This window comes from Stegastes partitus, unplaced genomic scaffold (genome assembly GCF_000690725.1).
Source record: "Stegastes partitus isolate 25-593 unplaced genomic scaffold, Stegastes_partitus-1.0.2 Scaffold3133, whole genome shotgun sequence".
Taxonomy (NCBI): domain Eukaryota; kingdom Metazoa; phylum Chordata; class Actinopteri; family Pomacentridae; genus Stegastes; species Stegastes partitus.
In genome coordinates, this window is record NW_007580864.1 from 1 (window position 1) to 2,921 (window position 2,921).

Sequence of the window (2,921 nt, forward strand, 5' to 3'; positions counted from 1 at the left end):
TCCGTCTCGCCTTTCTGTCTCTAGATCCTGAGGAACGTGGAGTCTCGGTGCAACGTCCAGTCTCACTTTCTGGACTTGCTGTCATCTCTCGGTTGGCCGTCAGAGGTAGGGCAGCAGCAGTGGGGCGGAGCTAACAGCAGTCGCTCAGGTGAGTAATCTCATTGGCTCAGCGATGGCACTCTGGCGTCACGCCGGCGTCCCTGAAGGCGATTGGTTGTTTTGTTTCTCCCAGAATTCCCTGCTGTGCTGGGGGACAGCGGAGGGGGTGTGTTCGATGGTCAGAGGTTTGTCCTGATGTTTGCCGACGCTCTGACAGAGATCACCTTCATCGTCCCATCGCCATCGCGTGGTCAGTGTCTGATGATGTCACCCTGAGGTCACCAACAATAACCAATCACTGGGTTCATGGGAGTGTATTTTAAGCGTTGCGAAACAGTTCAAACTGTTCACACTCCGATACTTCAGATGATATGTCACCTGAGCAGCTCCAAGATTAACAGAGAAGTCTGTAAGAAGTCATGTGACCATACGAGGAGTCATGTGACGATTTGGTGCTTTGATAAACAATATGTGAACACATTAATATATTGTTCCTTGTTAGAAGTCGTCGATTGGTTGAAGAGTTCAGAGGAGGCGGAGCCACTGAATGAGTCACCGTCCAACCTGCAGAGTCACACTGACCTTGGCCCAGACTCCGCCCCCAGTTCCACCGTACGGACTCACCTGTCTGTCTCTCACCTGCCTGTCACCTGTCTGCCTCTCACTCACCTGTCTGTCACTCACTCACCTGTCTGTCACTCACCTGTCTGCCTCTCACCTGTCTGCCTCTCACCTGTCTGCCTCTCACCTGTCTCTCTCTCTGTCCAGACCAGTCCAGCTGCAGACCTGAAGCTGCGTTGTGCATCTTCGTTTCTGGGTTCTGGCTGTAAGCTGCTGATCGTTTGGGTTGAACGCTTTGAGGACGTCGGTAAAACATTTATTAATAATTAACATTTTATTGCTGACTCGTTAATATTAACATAAAGCTGTGTATCGATCCTGTTCAATACCACTAGCTAACGTTGCAGCAACACCCCTGTACAGCATCTCTTAAAGGATTCTGTATCCCCCACAGTAATCAGATTACTTCTAACAGTGGAGCATCTGCTCTGATATCAGATTACAGAATACCAGTTTGATTCATATATGGGACGAGCTCAGGTCGAGTGGTTGGTATGTCCACTTTGTGTTTCAGAGCGTTTTCCCCTGAGCGAGCTGCTGTCAGAGACCAGGATGCAAACGGACACGAGGTAAAGCTCCGTCACGCCGCTCTGTTCTGCCTCCTCAAAGCCCTCACAGACACAAACAGGCCTTCTGTCCATCCTTCTGCCCATCAGTGCCTCAAACGTCCAGCTGGTCTTCATCCATCCACTGAAAACTGGACTCTACCGAGTCTGTTTCCATGGAAACGGCACCAGCAAGTTCAGCCTGGTCATCCCATTGGTCAGCGGAAGTTTAGTCAGCAAGAGGTCACTGGGTAGGTCTGCCTGCCTGTCTGTCTGTAACCTGTCTGTAACCTGTCTGTCTGTGTGTCTGCCTGTCTGTCTGTCTGTAGCCTGTCTGCCTGTCTGTCTGTCTGTCATCAACCCGTCTGTCTGCCTGTCTGTCTGTCTGTCATCAACCCGTCTGTCTGTCTCCAGGTTTCCTGCTCAGAGAGACAGTCATCAACTGTTGCCATCGGCGACGGCTGGACAGTGACTCCGCCCCCCCACCTCACATCCGACGGAAACACGCCATCAATGACATCATCCATCGGTACCGCGGACGCCGCTCTGAGCCTGCCTTCTACTCCGCCCTGTTCCATGACCTCTGAGCTGTTGTCATGGAAACCTTGTTGTCTTAATTGGCTGTCATCGCTTGTAGCTGTAAACCAATCAGAAGGAGGCGTACCACTGTTACAGGGGTCAGGGACTGATGGTGTCACCTGACTGGTGGTGTTTAATAAAGGTGTCAAACATCAGTGTGTCTGTTGATCTGATTGGTCCTCTGGTGACTGACATCACCACGGAGCGAAAGGAGCCAATCAAAACGGCCCACCGTGTGATGTCATTGTTGTTTGTGCCTCTGGTCCCTCTCACCCCTCCTCCTCCTCCTCCTCCTCCTCCTCCCATCTGGTTGCCGTGGTTACCACCCTCAGATTCTCGGGTTACCATGGTGACCGTCAGAGGCGGTGATAATGATTAAACGTCCTGCAGAGCTTTGATCTGTGTGTTTGTTCACTGGAGCTGATCAATGTGATCAGCTGATTACAGATGGAGGCGCTTCATCTCTGATCAATAGCCAGTCGATGACGTCATTCTGTTTCCTTTTTGTGCGGGAAGTGGCTGTGAGCAGAATCTGCTGACCAGCCGATCTGCAGCCTGCCTCCGTCCCGCTGCTCTGCAGCGATGCTCTGACCGGCCTCGGTGCTCCGTCCGCGGGCAGCCACTAGATCGCAGGTCGGTGCGGAGCCATTCTCTCCGTCATGGTGCAGAAATCCCGGAACGGCGGGGTGTTCCCCGGAGCGCAGGCCGACCAGAAGAAGCTGAAGGTCGGCTTCGTGGGTCTGGAGGCCGGAGGGACCGAGTCCAGCAGGGACGGAGCTCTGCTCATCGCAGGTAAACGCAGGTCGTTCACGGGGATTTATGACGGCGTCATGTTCTCACAGTGTCCTGATGGACCGAACCGGACCGCAGGGACAGAGAGTCCCCGCATTGACGGGGCGGGGTGTGTGTGTGTGTGTGTGTGTGTTCAGGTGTTGCTCATGTTGTGAGGACCTTCGTCTGTTTCAACATCAAATTATGAAATCAGGAAACAAGAAATGAACAGAAGATAACGTTAGGTTAACCTTAGGTTAACGTTAGGTTGATGTTAGGTTAAAGTTAGGTTAATGTTAGGTTAAC

General features: G+C 52.3%; 1 protein-coding gene across 1 annotated transcript; it reads left to right on the plus strand.

Moving 5' to 3' along the window:
* Positions 1-60: 60 nt before the first annotated feature.
* On the plus strand, positions 61-1,999 carry LOC103375855 (ral GTPase-activating protein subunit beta-like; the record flags this gene model as incomplete). The annotated part of the gene is made up of 7 exons (XM_008306160.1): positions 61-148; positions 233-349; positions 602-711; positions 868-967; positions 1,235-1,289; positions 1,377-1,516; positions 1,680-1,999. Coding segments are annotated over 7 exons (783 nt in total), but the record flags the coding sequence as incomplete, so codon positions are not given.
* Positions 2,000-2,921: the final 922 nt, after the last annotated feature.